Source organism: Boleophthalmus pectinirostris, unplaced genomic scaffold (genome assembly GCF_026225935.1).
Source record: "Boleophthalmus pectinirostris isolate CB_2022bp ecotype Guang Dong unplaced genomic scaffold, ASM2622593v1 HiC_scaffold_2, whole genome shotgun sequence".
Classification (NCBI taxonomy): Eukaryota; Metazoa; Chordata; class Actinopteri; order Gobiiformes; family Gobiidae; genus Boleophthalmus; species Boleophthalmus pectinirostris.
Window position 1 is genome coordinate 45,109,301 of NW_026571152.1, and position 15,000 is coordinate 45,124,300.

A 15,000-nucleotide genomic window follows, 5' to 3' on the forward strand; every position below is an offset into this window, starting at 1 on the left:
TGGATGTTCTGGACATTCTGGACGTTCTGGATGTTCTGGATGTTCTGGATGTTGTGGATGTTGTGGATGTTCTGGATGTTGTGGATGTTGTGGATGTTCTGGATGTTGTGGATGTTCTGGACGTTCTGGATGTTCTGGATGTTCTGGATGTTCTGGATGGATGTTGTGGATGTTCTGGATGTTCTGGATGTTGTGGATGTTGTGGATGTTCTGGATGGATGTTGTGGATGTTCTGGATGTTGTGGATGTTCTGGATGTTCTGCTGGATGTTCTGGATGTTGTGGATGTTCTGGATGTTCTGGATGTTGTGGATGTTGGATGGATGTTCTCTGGATGTTCTGGATGTTCTGGATGTTCTGGATGTTCTGGATGTTTGTGGATGTTCTGGATGTTGTGGATGTTCTGGATGTTCTGGATGTTGTGGATGTTCTGGATGTTCTGGATGTTCTGGATGTTGTGGATGTTCTGGATGTTGTGGATGTTGTGGATGTTGTGGATGTTCTGGATGTTCTGGATGTTCTGGATGTTGTGGATGTTCTGGATGTTGTGGATGTTGTGGATGTTGTGGATGTTCTGGATGTTCTGGATGTTGTGGATGTTCTGGATGTTGTGGATGTTCTGGATGTTCTGGATGTTGTGGATGTTGTGGATGTTGTGGATGTTCTGGATGTTCTGGATGTTCTGGATGTTCTGCAGCGTCTCACAGCTCGTTTGGAGAGACCAGTGAGCAGAACATTACAGTATCTAACCTACCTGGAGACAAACACATGGATAAGTTTCTCCAAGTCTGATTTAGACAGTAAACCTTTGATTTTTGCTATGTTTTTTAGATGGTAAAAGGCTGCAGATGTTATTGACTTGATGTGACTGTTAAAGTTCAAGTCTGAGTCCATTATTACCCCGAGATTTCTTGCCTGATTTGAAGGTTTTAGAGAGAGAGACTGGAGGTGATGCTGACACTGTCCCTTTGTTTCTGTGGACCAAACACTATGACTTCAGTCTTGTCAGAGTTTAGCTGGAGAAAGTTGTTTTGCCTCCACACACTGATCTGTTGGATGCAGTGACCAAGTGACTCCACTGGTCCATAGTCTCCTGCTGCCAGAGAGACGTAGATCTGAGTGTCGTCTGCATAATTGTGGTACGACACGTTATTGCTGCTTATTAACTGGCCTGTAGGGGGCAGCATGTAGAGATTGAACAACAACAAGAGTCCCTCAGTCGTTCAGGTAGAATCCACGGCGAGGAGAAAATTCAGTTTGTCGACTGGACAAAAGTTAATTTGTTTGAAGATGTTTCTCAGCTCGTCCAAGCTGCTTCTTCAGTTCTGTCAGACTCTTGTGACTCTTCCTTATATCTGCAGGAGGAGCTAACTACACTGAAACTCCTCTGGAACTAACACACACTTGTTTACAGTTTGTGTTTGTTAGTTGGGTCTGTTGACCTGTTCAGGGTGTGTGGGTCTAATGAACAGAACAGTTCATGTCCATAATGGAGCTTCCACACCTCTGGTCCTGACCTGACTCCACCTGTTCTTCTTCTCTTGTTTTTGTTTGAGGTTTGAGGATGAACGTGTAAACAGGAGACAGATGGAGTCTGAGTCCATTTCTGTTTAGAGAAGGATTCTCTTTCTTAAAGGAAGAGAAATACAGCAACAGTTCTTTTTCAAATGTTGTGCATGTGTGACACCACCTTCCTCCTCCACAGCTCCTCAGTAGAAACATCTCCTCCCGCCTCTTTACTCTAGAAATCACACTTGTTTACAGCCGGTGCACGTTCAGAATCACTGTTGAAGTGACCTGCCTAGAAATAATTTAGCGACCGACACGTTAGTTTTTAGACCCTTCGTCTGCTTCATTCGCGCCATCGCTGGACGAGATCTCCAAGAATCACCTCAGTTTGGTTTTGCTCCTTATCTCCTCCTCTTCTTCTTTCATCGACCTCAAAAACGGACTTTCTCTTGCGGCGAACCGGTCGTGGATTCTCGTCCGACATCGCAACAAACTTTGTGCGAACTGGGAGGAAGCTACAGTTTAAAAAAGCCTCTAAGAACCGCTGCATAAACCACGTGATCCCCGTGCGCCGAGAGTCAGTTACACTAGGGAGTTTGATTGACAACCTAACAGCCAATAGAAAAAGAGGGAGCCTCGTTTTCTATTGGCTGATGTTTCTCTGGCCTCAACACGTCCACAGTTGACAGATTTTCATTCTTTTTTTTTTTTTTCATCATAATTACAAGGCTGCGTCTCTGTAATGATATTTTAAACTTTCATTGACAATTTGAAACAAAAAAAAATCCTCCATACAACCTTTAACAAAAATGGCTTCTTTCACTCTCCTCTCAAACCAATTCTTTTCACTGATGATGATGATGATGATGAGTAAATCCACCTGCTCCTCCAGACCAGCTGCTCTGAACAAACACTGGACAAATGCTGACGACACAATCAAACTCTCTCAGTTTAAACAGAAACAGAATCACAGTTTGTGGTGATTCTGGGGCCTCAGCTCGTCTCGGCTCCTGTGAAAAAGCATTTCTGGAAAACTTGGTGTTATTTTTTTATTGCAGTTTTAAATTTGAAAAGTTAAAAAGCTCTGTTCTTAAATCAAGTTTTTATCAGTTGAGGGTTTTAAGCAAAATCAAATCGTACATTCCACGTTTGCTTTTTGAAAACCTCACGACTCGATCGGTGTCGCTCTCCGTCCAACCACGTGAATGTGTCGTTCGTTCATTCGTTTTTCAATATAAAACCAAAAATAAGAAAACGATAAAACAACTATTTTCTTCATTATTTGTCTCCAAAACCAAAATGAAAAAACAGATCATGATTCATTTTTTCAGTTTTCGATTTTGTGAAAAAACAGATAACGACTGTTTTCCGTTTACGTGACTTCAGTGACTGAACCAGGACTGATCCAGGTCCGGGACCAGACCGGGACTGAGACCGGGACCAGACCGAGACTGAGACTAGAGCGGGACCAGAGCGGGACCAGACCGGGACCAGACCGAGACCAGACCGAGACCAGACCAGAGACCAGACCAAGACCAGGCCGGGACCAGAGCCGGACCAGACCGGGACCAGACCGAGACCGACCGAGACCAGACGAGACCAGACCGAGACCAGACCAGACCGACCAGACCGGAGACCAGAGACCAGACCGGACCAGACCAAGACCAGACCGAGACCAGACCGGACTGAGACCAGACCGGGACCAGACCAAGACCAGACCAGACCAGACCAGACGGGACCAGACCAAGACCAGGCCGGGACCAGACCGCCAGGACCAGACCGGGACCAGACCGAGACCAGACCGGGGACCAGACCGACCAGGGACCAGACCGAGACCAGACCGCCGGGACCAGAGACCGGAGGCTCAGAGCCTACGGCAGGGCCGGAGCTCGAAGCTGAGGCTTGGTGTCAAAGCTCGGAGTCCACTCTGGTCCCGCTCTGGTCCTGGTCTAGTCCTGCTCTGATCCCACTCTGGTCCCGGACCTGGATCAGTCCTGGTTCAGTCACTGAAGTCACGTAAACGGGAAACGGCCGTTATCTGTTTTTTCCTTTCTTCATTTAAACACAAAATCGAAAACTGAAAAAACGAATCATGATCTGTTTTTTCATTTTGGTTTTGGAGACAAATAATGAAGAAAATAGTTGTTTTTTCGTTTTCTTATTTTTGGTTTTATATTGAAAAACAAATGAACGAACGACACACGAATTGACGTTCATTTGATCTTCTGATAATTTATGTTTTTAGGTTCTTGTTTCAGACTAAGAGTTTGTTTTCAGACCTGACATCATCATCACATCACGAGACTCTGAGGACAAGGAGCAGCCCAAAGTGTCAGGATGAAAACAAACTGTGGGTCTGAATAAAGAACAGAAAAAGTCTTGTGTAAGTTTGAGCTGCTGCGTCAGGCTCAGCTCAGACGCCTTCAGACTCCAGAACAAAACAGCAAACACAGGGAAAGAAGCAGAAGAACCACATCCTCCTGTTCTTAAATCCTGCACTGGCTCCAGGTACATTTTACAATCCATTTTAAAACTGTAATGTTTGTTTTGAAGAGTCTTAATGGCGCCTTCTTGTTTATCTGAACTCCTCCAGCTCCGTGTCCCAGAGATCTGAGCTCTGCAGACCAACACCTCCTCCTCCTCCTGCCCCCAGGACCAGACTCAGGACCTGAGGACCTGAGGAGACGGGATCTTCTCTGTGGTCAGAACACGGCTGTGGAACACTTTATCTTTACACATCAGAGCTGCACAGTCACTGCAGAACTTTAAATCCTCAAAACGCACTTTTCTGCTTTTGCTCAGAGTTTGGAAGAGACGCCTTTGCTGCAGTTTTTATTATTTTTATTCTGCTTGATTTATTTCACTGTAAATGTTGTTCAGCACTTTGGGAAGCTTTGTCTGTTTTAAATCTGCTGCACAAATACATTTGATTGGATTTTTTTACTTGAAAAACAAGGTGTATAATTTTGGGTTACACGAGGCACTTGACCTTTTTAAATTCAATTCAAAAGTTTGTCGTCAAATTTCCATCTGAACATTTGAAAAACTGAAATCATGTTCTCACTCTCAATCTGCTAAATAAAATCATAATCAAATAAAAAGGAAAAGTCCAGAGTTCCTCTTTAGGGAAAGTTCCAAAGGCTTAGAACAAAGAGCAGTAACGTTAAGCTGCCACCAGAGGTCAGTGTGTCATCTGCTCTGCAGTTGAGTCTGGTTATTAAAAGTCCTGAAAAGAAGTGAGTTTTAAGTCAAGTTCTAACATTTTTATCTTGTCACAAACAGAACTGGAGTCGTGTTTGTTTCATTCACACTTTCACTCCTTTTCCCTTTAATTCGCTCGAGATCAGAAACTCCACGACTGAGATGATCCAGATGATTCTCGTGCTCCAAACAGTAAAGTCCACCCCTGGATTTTCTAATATTTATTCATTAAATATTAGTCGGCTTTTAAAACATAATTATGACATTTTCAGTTCACAAAGAATAGAGTTTCATTTATTTCCCTTCACTTCAGGGAACAGGAAATTAAAAAATAATCTCTTTTGCAGTGATTTTGTTACATAACTCTGTTTAAAAATAAAATAAAGACAGAAAGTTGATGTGCAGCGGACGGTGAGATTCTACAATTTGAGATGATTATTTCAGAGGGAGGCTCGTGTGTCCGTGTGCCGCTCGTTCTGCAAACAGTTTATTATTTAATTTTTCTGTTTTAGTGTCAAACAAAAAAAAAAACAGATTTCGATCCATTTCCAATATTTAATTTAAAGTTTATTTCAAATTACACCAATAAAAAACAGTCTCGTGTCTATTTTAATGCTGATATTTTATTCTTTGGTTTATTTGAAGTTTCGCTGCTGAAGGACGAACCTTTTTGTGACAAACATGTTTCTTCTTTTACAGCGACGTGTTTATTTTCACGTTTTAGAAAGTCAATGTTGATCCACGACGAGAAACAGAAGCAGAGAAACTTTGTTCAGTCGACTCCACAGAACCAAAATAAAAATAGTTTTGATTATAGATTCATGTTCACTCTGAATTCACAGGCGACGCTGAGCAGAAGAACTTAAGATAAACCAGAAAGAAAAAAATTACATTAAAATAGTCGCTGAGACTGTTTTTATAAATATTGCCTATTGGAAATTAAGGTCAAAATCTGCTTTTTGTTTGACACTAAAATAGAAAAATGAAATAAACTGTTTTCACATTTGATTGTTTTTCGTTCTTAATTAAAATTCAAAAGAACAAATGGAACACGGACTGGTCTGTGTACAAGAATAATTTGTTTTGACGGTGAAGATGTGACATTTTAAATCTGTGTTTGTTCCATAAGAATTGACTCGGTGATTCCAGAGCTAAAAAATATAAATCAGGTCAAACATCTGCAGCCTGAAAACACAATTGTACCAGACAATTCAGACGAGGCTCAGCTCAAACTACAGACGCTCAGAAAACAACGTCACAACTGTTTTTCACCGACTGCACTCACACTAGGACTTTAAAACCGAGTCCAAGCAAAGATCGACCTTAAAACTTTGGTACGTTTGTCCAGTGTGAGCGAAACTGAACTGTGCTCAGACACTTTGGGCCGGTCGGAAGGTGTGGGTCAAACCGCGGCACGTTTGTCATGAGCACAACTTTACTGTACGAGCGCCAGTTACTCAAACGAGGAAAACAGTGAATAAACTCCGCTCCAAAACACAGAGTGAATCCACACTCACCTTCAATCAGGACAGAGACAGAAGTTTATCTTCCTCTCGTCTCCGTCCGTCCTCACTGCTCCGCGCTGTTTTTATCTCCATAAACTCACAGAGAAGCGGATCATAAAAAGACGCTCATGAGCCTCATTATTTAATAGACATTTCTGCCGCTGGACTTATTTTCTCCTCTAAAAGCATTAGCACGTGTAAACAAACGGCGCAGTGTGATGACGTCCTCGTGGATCGGTTCTGTTCTGCAGGTCTGAGTGTGGAACATAGAACCACAGCAGTCGCACGGTTCTAAAGTCCTAGTGTGAGTCGCCCTTAAATTACTAATTTTGTTCAGTTTACTGTTCTTCACCTTTTGTTTTAGTTTATCACCAGCTTCATAAACGATCTACACAGAGTTAAATATCAGAGTGACTTTTATGTTCTAATGATGACGTCGAGTCGTCTCCTGTGCAGCTTCAATCACACTTCAGAGCACAAACCTTCTTACAGACTGCAAATATTTTCTGTTCATTTCATGACTTTAACTGGACTCCTTCATTTATTTTAAACACAGGGAAAAGTAAAAAGTGAATTATGGATGATTAAAAGTGGTATTTAGTGGACAGACATTTACATTAAACTGTAGGTTTCTCTGGTGGATCCTGGACAGACTGAAAAAACAAGAGAACAGTTCCAGGTTCTGTCGCTGTTCTGGACTGAAACACGAGGAGCAGAATCTGGACCTTACGTAACGAGGAAGACGAGGCTGATGAGTCTGATTTTAACTTTCTTCTCCTGAGGATAAACTTTCTATTTCGTCATTGTCGCCTCCGATGGCCATCCAGAACGCCTTCGCCACCTGCAGAACAAAAGGAAACAAAGAACAATTATGACCTTAGTAAATGTTGAATTAATATGAATCCTGTGTGGTTTTAGTTCTTACTCTCTCTGCGTGAACCTTTCGTTGGTCGTGAGGCAACGATGAAGCTTTGTCTGCAAAAGAATAATGATAATAGTGAGCGTCTATAAACATATTTAAACAGTTAAAAGGTCCAATATTATCACACAGAAGTGACTCCTGGGAGGTTTAAGTCTAAACATTTTTCCTCGTCACAAACAGAGCTGGAGTTGAGTTTTGTTTCCTTCACATGTTTCACTAAATCCTCTAAACCCCCTGAGGATTTACTCTGCCCATAAACGGCCGACCCACCGCCACAACCACCCGACGTGGCGCAGACCGGTGCATCCGGGGACATTCAAACAGAGCGGACATTTGCACTTGGATCACGCTGTTTCCCTTCTCTCCAGACTTGGCGGCACCGAGGCACCAGGTCGGGGTGAGACACGGCGGCGCCGGCGGTGCCAGGTGGGGGCGGGGCTGAGAAAGGCTCCTCACGTCTCGCCTGTTGACGCCAGCGTCTGCACTCGTCACATAAAACCTGCACCTGCCTCATCGGATCCGTTAGTCCAACCTGGAAATTCAAATGTCCTGTTGATCCTGAAGAGGCCGTTAAAGACCCGACTTTGACCCATTTTTAATAAATCTGCACAAAAACAACAAAGTAAGTCCAGAGACAGAAACACTCTTCTGTTTTACACACATTTACTCAGAGAATCAGGAGGAACAAGTGGTTTGGATGTTTAGTGGCTCTTTCTGTAGAAATTGGCAACTCCAGAGCGGAAATGATCCAAATGATTCTAGTGAAGATGTGTGGAGTTTAAAAACACAGTGGAAAGAAGAACTCTTGTCAAAATGTGCAGGTTTGTGTTAAACGTGTGAATGAAACAAAACACAACTCCAGTTTGTCTGTGTGACGAGGAAACCACAGCAGAACAGATCAGAGAACAGTGTGACATCCTGGAGAAGGTCAGAGTTTTAGTTTGTACCTTTCATTTCTTTGAGTTTGGTGAAGAGACGTTCAAAATTATCCACATCTGCGTTTCCTGCGGTGAGGTCGGCAAGTTCCTGGATGTCCAGATCTGTCATGGCGTCTGCGGTAAAAACAAAGAACAAATACAAACATTTATTTCCACGGCGCAAAGACAGAAGTCAAACATGAGGAAAGTTTATTCTGTTCAAGTCAGAGATTCACTCACCGACCACACCGTCCTCGTCCTCCTGCGCCGAGACGGGGTTTTCACTTTCCTTTTGCTCCTCCACGTCCACAGACCCTGATAAACCTGAGAGCTAACACACACACACACACACACACACACACACACACACACAACACACACACACACACACACACACACAAAATATATATGGAAATGTTTAGATATCACTCTGAAATACAAAACTGTTTAAGGTTTAAAGAAAAGGTGAACTCACTGACGGCTCTGCACTGCTCCGTGAAGAACTGTGTCTTCCTGCTACAGCCACCAAACTGCTCATCAGACCCAGACCCTGACTGTTCCCTGCAACAAGACGACAAACTGAAGTCACTGACATACTAAAGACATTAAAGATTGTATCAAGGATTTTCCAAGGAAAGAGAAACACAGCGAGTGTCTTTTTCAGATGTTTATGACGCCCTCCTCCTCCTCCACAGCTCCTCAGTACAAACACCTCCTCCTCTTCTTCCTCCTCACTCTCAAATCCTGTTTGTTTTCAGCTGTGTGTTCAGAATCACTGTTGAAGTTTCCTGTCCAGACGTCATTTATCGACAGATGCGTCTTTAGACCCTTCATCTGCTTCAGTCGCTCCATCGCCGAAGGAATCTCCAAGACCCAGAACCTGCTGCATACTGTAGGTCTCCAGAAGAAAAGCTGATCATTAATGGAGATCAAATCAAATATAATCTAAACTGTCAGACTCCTCTCTATCCACAACCACCTTAGTTTGTCTTCGCTCCTTTTCCCCTTCTCTTCTTCTTTCAGCGACCTCATGAACGGACTTCCTTTTGTGGTGAACTGGTCGTAGATTCTCGTTGACGATCGCAACAAACTTTGTGCGAACTGTGAGGAAGCGACAGTTAGAAAAAGCCGCTCAGAGCCGCTGCGTCGGTCGAGTAAACGTCGTCTTGTGAGTGACGAACGTAAACCACATAATCTCAACACGCCGGAGAGTCAGTGGCTCTAGGAACGTAGGGAGTTTGATTGACGACCAAACAATGTTTATCTGGTCTCCCACGTCCACAATCGATGGATCTTCACTCTTTTTTTTTTTTGGTCATCATAATTCCAAGGCTGCTGCGTCTTCAGAATGTCACTTTGAACTTTCATTGACAATTCGAAACAAAAAAATCCTCCATACAACCTTTAAAACTTAAACTCGTGTCTCACCGTTCTTCATCTCGACATTGGACCACACGTTGGCGTTTAGAGCTTGGACAATGCGCTTCACCCCTGTGGATTCTGGAAAATCGTCTTCAAAAAGAATAAAAAGAATTTTAAACTTTCGGCATTAATCCGACAACTTATATTTCTAATGAAAAGCAGTTTTACCTTCCTCGTCTGGGAGATCCTCGGGGTTCAGCTCGATCAGTTCAAAAGAATGAGCCAAACACCACTGCTGGGCCTCCTGCCTCGTGACTCCTGAAGACAAAAACACAGAAGAGAAACGAGTCAGAATCATCCCAAAGGTCTGCAGGAACCTGTAGTTACTTACCGTCTTCACAGACTTTGTCACAAACTAGAATTAGAACCTCTGGAGCGATCTCCTCCACCACCGATATCCAGGGATTCAGCTTTTCAAGTCCGTCTTTCTGCAATGAGAAACTCGAGAGATTTAACACTCGTTTCTGAAGTAGAACATGTGAGTAAACGTCCCACTCACCACTGAACTGTCAAAATAAGCGATGAAAGCCTGAGTCGCCTGGAAAATCTCTAATGACATGTGGAAGGTGCTGGGGACGGTGCACAGAGACACTTCTGCTGTGTAATATTTGTTGTTGATGGTCCATGGATACCACACCACGTCTTTGTCCACTTTGGTCGGCTCCGGTAACGTCCCTGAATTCAGAATCTCTAAAAAAGAAAAAAACAAACATCATTTACACTGTTACACCAGATCCATAAGTCACACGTGTGTTTGTGTAAGTCTGATGATGAGGATAAAGCTGCAGATGGTCCGTGTGAGCGAAGAACCAGAGACAGCAACAGTGATCATTTAAATTAGAGTGACAGGATTTTCAGAATTCAAAACAGGGACGCACCCAGACTGGGACGGGTGGTAGAAATAAAATAGTGAAAAGAACATTTATCATTGTCCTCAAGTCACTGCTGGGTCAGGGTGACTGCGGGACAGTCCCAGTTTTGAGCGTGTGTCCTCTGTCCCAGTGGATTTATTAAAAAAAACTAAACACTGATTTGTCCCAGTTTTATACAAGAAAAGTCCCAGTGTCTCCATTTTGGACCAACCTGATCCTGTAACAGTAAAGAGACATAAACTGTCCTTTTTCTACTCCACAAGAATCTAATCCTCCGGTTTGATGAGCACCTGCATGTGTTTCTGCAGGTGTTTACAGTGACGCTTTACTTTTACTTTTGAGGAGCCACGATGGATGAGAGCGACTGAAATATTTGTTACTGCTTGAGTGAAAACTCTGCAGCTGCACGAAGAATTTTAATGTCCAGTTTTATGTTTTACAGTTTTATCTGCAGAGAAAAAAAAAGAGAATGAAATAATAATAATGTCACAAAGTCAGAAATATAAGATTCAGTCCAACATGTGGAGACTCTGGTGTGATTCTTTTAAAAACATAAATGTTTATTAGTCCAATGAGGTTCATTTGGTCTTCCGATAATTTATGTTATTAGGTTCTTTTTTCAGACCAAGAGTTTGTTTTCATATCAACATCACGTGACTCTGAGGAAGACGCTGGTGAGCCATCGAAACTGGTATGAAAACAAACTCTGAAGTTCACCTGAAAAAAGAACCTAATAACATATATAATTGTTTATTGTTTTTGTTTTGTCACTGTCCTCACCTTTTTTCAAATGGACCATGAGTCTGGAATAAAGATGAAGATGATGAAAATGAAACACTAATGATAGTTAATATTTGAACTACTGAAAGTCCACGTCCCTGTTCAGACTGTTGTGATCAGATCATGTTTATAGAAGAGCAGCTCTCCTCAGTCTCTCATTTTCTCCTGCACATGTTTTTGTTTCTATCCGTTTGAAATGTTGTTTTTATGTATGTATCTAAATCTGCAGGGACAGAGACACAAGACTCCAACCTGGAACTGTCCCGAGGAAATGTGGACGTCCGACACTCGAATGTAAATAAACACATCTTTAAAAGAGACTTTAGGAGGAGGACGCACAAACACAAACACACAGCACACAAACACAGAGCACACAAACACACAAAACAAAAACAAACACCAACACAAAACACCAACACACAAAACACAAAACACCAACACACAGAACACCAACACAGAGAACACCAACACACAAAACAAAAACACACAAAAACAAACAAACACCAACACAAAACACCAACACACAAAACACCAACACCAAAAAACCCAACAAAAACACAAAAACACACCAACACAAAACACCAACACACAAAACACCAAAAACACACAAAAACAAACAAACACCAACACACAAAACACCAACACCAAAAAACCCAACACAAACACAAACACACAGAACACAAACACACAAACACCAAACACACAGACACAAACACACAGACACAAACACACAGACACAAACACACAGACACAAACACACAGACACAAACACACAGACACAAACACAAAACCCAAAACCCCAACAAAATAAAAACACACAAACACAGAACTATTAAAGATCCACAAATCTCCTGATGTTGCACAAACACACAAAATACCAACACCAACTTAAACCCAAAACACACAACCCAAACCCAGCCAGAGCCAGAGCCAGAGCCAGAATCTGAGCCAGAGCCAGAGCCAGAATCTGAGCCAGAGCCTGAGCCAGAGCCAGAGCCTGAGCCTGAGCCAGAGCCAGAGCCAGAGCCAGAGCCAGAGCCAGAGCCAGAGCCAGAGCCAGAGCCAGAGCCAGAGCCAGAGCCAGAATCTGAGCCAGATCCTGAGTCTGATCCAGAGTCTGATCCTCTTCCGTCTCTTACGTTTGATCAGTTCTTGTTCTTGAAACGTTTGGTCGGAGCTCGTGATGACGACGCACGGATCCAACATCGCGCTGTTTTCTTCTGTGTCCGACATCTTCAAAATCCCGAACATAAAAGATTTAAAGCGTAAAAGTGACTCACATCTGGAACAAGTCCGACACACACGAGCCGCTTAGCATTAGCATCGAGAACCTTTCAACTTCACTGCGTCACTTCCGCCGAGTGGGAGCGTCAAAATAAAAGCGTTCGATTTAAAATTTAATATTTATCTTCTTTTCTCCGCCACCTTCATTTATATTTATTACTTTTATTTAGAGGAGAGTAAAAGATGAAACTAAATCATAAATATAACATAAAACTAACCCTAACCCTAAGGTAAACGTCGAAAGAAACATAATGAAGAAAGCTAAAAACTACAAACTGAATTTTGACTTAAGGAATAGTTGTTTCAAAGTTTAATTTAAGTTTGTCCGGGATATTAATTTGGAGAAAAGTATATGATTCATTATTTCGCTTTAGTTATTATTTGATCCGTGTTGTTATTAGTAGTATTATTCATTTATTTTATTTTTATTTTATTTAATTTTTCGCGTTTCAGTTCACCCTCCTGATCAGGCGGTGGCGCTAATGCTGCAGTTGTTTGTTTACTAATAAAACGCCACTAGAATAAGAAGAAGTAAACTTGGTTGTCATGGTAACCAACTTTGTGGACAAACGTTTATAAAATCCTTCGACTGGCCCTGATTTTTTTTCTGTTTTGTTTTGTTATTAAAATGATGTTATAATAAATGTCTTTGACGAACAGACGGGAGGATGACGCGGGGGCAGCTTTAGTGCAGGTGCTGAAAACATCATTTTATAAACCAACTTCTCTTTATTCAGCTTTAACAAGGCTGATGTGATGACTTTTAGAATAAATGTAGTGTTGTTGTTTTTACTTCTTTTTTCACAGGTTCAGGTTGATTTGCGTCGACTGAAATGGGACCTGCACAAACTCAACAGCACCGAGTCTGGAAAAACATTAAACCTCAAAGAACTGGAGACAGCGATTCACAACACAGAGAGTGAAATTAAGGTAAATGTTTATTTTTATTTAAGGAAATTCAAAAGCACAGAAGTAAAGTGACCAGATTTTCAAAATAAAACTGGGACGTCTCTGGTTTGTGGAGGTTGGTGATGATAAAATGGTGAAATAAGTGAAATGTAATTAAGGAAAACTGTTCTGTACTTTGTGTTATGGTCATTTTTAAGCAGATTTTCTGTATTTAGTCAAAAATAAATGTCAGTTTATGTTTCTCTTTACTGTTGCAGCATCAGATTGGTCCAAATAGAGACACTGGGACATTTCTGTATAAAACTATAAAACAAATCAGTGGTTTTGTGTAAATCTGCAGGGACAGAGACACAGGTTTGACAGTGTTGGGAAGTTTACTTTTAAAATGTAATCCCCTACAGATTACAGATTACACACCCCAAAATGTAGTTTGTAACAGAATCCATTAAATTACTTAAAGTGAGTAATGTAATCTGAATACTTTGGATTACTTGATATTGTCATGTTTTTTAAAACTACATGAATGTAACAAACACATCCTGAAAATTCATGTTTGTTCAGTTTTTACTTGACCAGATTAAAAATATTATTGATTGAGAAATTATTTTTATATGAAATCACAATTATGTCCAAATACTGTTACTGTCATATTGACATATTTAGTTATATTTAGTCCTGGTTCAGTCCTGGTTTAGTTCTGGTTTAGTCCTGGTTTAGTCCTGGTTTAGTCCTGGTTTAGTCCTGGTTTAGTCCTGGTTTAGTCCTGGTTTAGTCCTGGTTTAGTCCTGGTTTAGTCCTGGTTTAGTCCTGGTTTTAGTCCTGGTTTAGCCCAAAATGTGAAAACAGTAAAATCCCTCTGTTTAATCCATTTATTTCAACAAAGTAACTGTAATCCAATTACAACTCACTGAAACAGTAACTGTAACTGAATACAGTAACTCATCATTTGTACTCTGATTACATAACTCCGGTACTTGTAATCTGTTACTCCCCAACACTGAGGTTTGGTTCAGTTCGGTCACTTTATTCATACCTGTAGGTAAATTTGTTTTGCTCCACATTTCACATTTCACTCATCCACATCCTGTGCAAAAAAACACAAACAAAAACACAAATATAAAATAAAGTGTTAAAATGTTCCAGAGTCCAGAGCAGAACGGTTGGTTCCATAAACAATTTGTTAAATTCATTCATCACACTTTGCTAAAATCACAATAAATATTAAATATATTAAGAACTCACAATCTTTAGATAAATAGACGAGAGTTTCTTCATTGACAGACTCAGGTCGGGGACTGTCCCGGGGAAACAGCGACGTCTTGTTTCTCTACACAAACTAAATCTGCAGTTTTTCCACAGAGACGAGCTGAAGTTCACCTGAAAACAAAGAACAGTCGTGTGCAGGTTCACACGAGAGTCGAACACCTCGGCCCGAGCAGAGGCCTGGCGCCTGCACGGGGAGAATCACATCAACTCTTGTCTCTTTGTAAATTGTATTTTTGTTTTTTATTATATTTAACCACGAGAAATTTCACTCAGGGAACCACAACTGAAATGTTTACCAGAGCTGCGCCCGCAAAAACCGAAACAAAGACCAACTGTGGAAGGAAAGGAACAGAGACACGAGTCACACCACAACACAAACAAACAAAACAAACACAAAACACACACAGACACAAA

General features: G+C 41.5%; 2 protein-coding genes across 3 annotated transcripts in view; one reads left to right on the top strand and one right to left on the bottom strand.

Annotated features, from left to right (window-relative positions):
* Positions 1-4,915: 4,915 nt before the first annotated feature.
* On the bottom strand, positions 4,916-12,479 carry aagab (alpha and gamma adaptin binding protein). 2 transcript variants are annotated; one of them, XM_055155770.1, is made up of 11 exons: positions 12,267-12,479; positions 9,975-10,165; positions 9,807-9,903; positions 9,644-9,733; positions 9,482-9,565; positions 8,529-8,614; positions 8,294-8,384; positions 8,084-8,188; positions 7,140-7,189; positions 6,945-7,055; positions 4,916-6,867 (listed from the first exon to the last, which is right to left on the bottom strand). In XM_055155770.1, the coding sequence occupies exons 1-10, from the start codon at positions 12,376-12,378 to the stop codon at positions 6,978-6,980; spliced, it is 984 nt and encodes a 327-aa protein (XP_055011745.1). In that variant the 5' UTR covers positions 12,379-12,479; the 3' UTR covers positions 4,916-6,867; positions 6,945-6,977. The 2 variants fall into 2 exon arrangements, with proteins under 2 accessions (XP_055011745.1, XP_020781143.1); XM_020925484.2 differs by having other exon boundaries at positions 4,916-7,055.
* Positions 12,480-13,054: 575 nt separating this feature from the next.
* The window catches only part of iqch (IQ motif containing H), a 40,717-nt gene continuing 38,771 nt past the window's right edge, over positions 13,055-15,000 (top strand). The window contains 2 exon segments of the mRNA XM_055155935.1: positions 13,055-13,105; positions 13,219-13,347. Coding sequence (XP_055011910.1) covers positions 13,055-13,105; positions 13,219-13,347 — 180 coding nt within the window.